At 36.8% G+C, this 1,981-nt stretch overlaps 1 protein-coding gene across 3 annotated transcripts in view; it reads right to left on the bottom strand.

Moving 5' to 3' along the window:
* GGPS1 (geranylgeranyl diphosphate synthase 1) overlaps positions 1-1,981 on the bottom strand; it is a 13,400-nt gene continuing 11,419 nt past the window's right edge. For all 3 annotated transcript variants that reach the window (XM_017526580.2, XM_037737797.1, XM_017526581.2), the window contains 2 exons: positions 1,321-1,391; positions 1-1,087 (listed from right to left, as the gene is read on the bottom strand). In XM_017526580.2, coding sequence (XP_017382069.1) covers positions 326-1,087; positions 1,321-1,391 — 833 coding nt within the window. In that variant the 3' untranslated portion in view covers positions 1-325. The remainder of the gene's footprint in view (positions 1,088-1,320; positions 1,392-1,981) is intronic.

Genomic DNA, 1,981 nt, shown 5'->3' with positions numbered 1-1,981 from the left:
TTCCTGGAAATGAGTCTTTTTTATTGACAGAATAAACACAACATTGATGGTAGTAGGGCAGAGTTGGTGACAGTGTCCTCCCACTGTAATTATGATGTTCAAATGAGACCTACATAACTGCGGCTTGATTCTTCTGACTTTTGATTATCTGTATAGAGGTTTTTCTAAATTAAAACAGAATCACTTGCATCACCCCTACTCACCTATTGACTCAGTTTTTGGGGAATAACAGCTTGGACCAAAATTTTTAAAAGGTGATAGACTACACGACAAAAAAGTGATTAACTAAAATAAGCTATGAGGCCCAATCCAGAATGGCTTAACATTATTCATTTTCTTCTCTGAACATCTTACTTAAGTGCTTTATTAGGGCTACTAGCTCAGGGTTCCCACCACGTGCATCAATCTGTTTATAGGCTTTAGATTCAAGCTCTTTAAGAGTATTACGAGTGTACTCAAAAGAGCCTACATCCTCAAGATAATGTACACAGTACTTTTTAATATCTATGTTTTCTGTTCTCTGGCGCAAGATATTCTGCACCTGGGTGCTTTCAGGCCTCGACCAAATAGCATGAATAGTAGGAAATGAAAACTTTCCCTCTGTTAGATCTTCACAAAAACTTTTGTTTTCACTATATTCTTTGGAGTGTAGATTAGCATAATCATCCCTAATTTGGAAAAAGAGCCCAAGTGTATTAAGTAGTGGTTTTAAATCTTCTTTGTAATCAGAGAACAACTGCATGAGACCTACGGCCAATCCAAACAGTCCACCTGTTTTCTGCAGCACCATAGCTTTATATTCTTCTTCAGTGGGACAAGTGTAATTATCCCTCCAGTAAATATCTAGGCCTTGTCCCTGATGGAGTTCCAAAAGTTGGCGGGTAAAAAGCTTCACTGCATCTGGGTGATCAAGGGTTAAGACTTTTTCCAAGCCGAGGAAATATACATAATTGGCAGAATTGATGACAGATGGGATTCCATAGATGCTGTGGGCCACTGGAAAGCCACGTCGGAGTTTTGAGTTGTCTTCAATATCATCGATGAGTAAACTGGCATTATGCAACATTTCTGTCACTTCAATAATAATCTAAAAAGAATTGAAAATTTCACTTATTTGAACTATTCAAAGCTTACATTATCGGTTTAATTAATAGATTATTAAAGTCTCAGGTGTGTTAATTTTCACAACTAATAAATATTTAGCAAACTCAATACAAAATAATACCTTGCATGATCACTAAATTCAATCAAGAACTAGGAGTATTTTTATGTGACAGCTATTAATTTCATGGGGGTAATGAGATTAGAGTTGCCTAATACCTGTAGCTTGTCCTCTGGAACTTTCAGCCAATGATTAAATGCCTGTGAAAGTTTGGTTCTCACTTGTTTACCTGCAATTTAAAAATAAAATGCAACAATGAGTATTTTAACTACAAAAAACGCATTCAAAAACTCCCTTTAAATTGATCAGACTTGCTAAATCCAGCCCCATCAATCCATTACCTACTGCACAGCTTCGCTTGCATTGCTCAACACTCAATTCTCAACCACTCTGAAAACTGTATCATAAAGTGCTCAACTTTCTAAAGTTAAGGCAGGCACGGGAGATTCCAAAGCACTTCAGTCGCTTACTAGTCCACTCTTTTCATCTGAACTTGAATAAACAATTTTAAAGTAGGATAGGCTTTTAGAATTATGACCTAATTTATTCCTTTTTTTTGAAAAGGAAGCTAGTTTGCTTATCTGAGACAGAATCTTATTTATGACACAGTCTTATTTGAGACAGTCTTATTTATTTATTTATGACAGAGTCTTCTTTATTTATTTATTTGAGACAGAGTCTTACCCTGTTGCCCAGGCTGGAGTGCAGTGGCATGACAGTGGCTCACTGCAAGCTCCACCTCCTGGGTTCATCCTCCCGAATAGCTGGGATTACAGGCACACACCACCATGTCCGGCTAATTTTTTTTTTTTTTTTTTT

This window comes from Cebus imitator, unplaced genomic scaffold, assembly GCF_001604975.1.
Source record: "Cebus imitator isolate Cc_AM_T3 unplaced genomic scaffold, Cebus_imitator-1.0 Scaffold42, whole genome shotgun sequence".
NCBI classification, from domain to species: Eukaryota; Metazoa; Chordata; class Mammalia; order Primates; family Cebidae; genus Cebus; species Cebus imitator.
The sequence above is the reverse complement of the archived record's forward strand: the minus strand, read 5'-3'. Positions and strand labels throughout refer to the sequence as shown.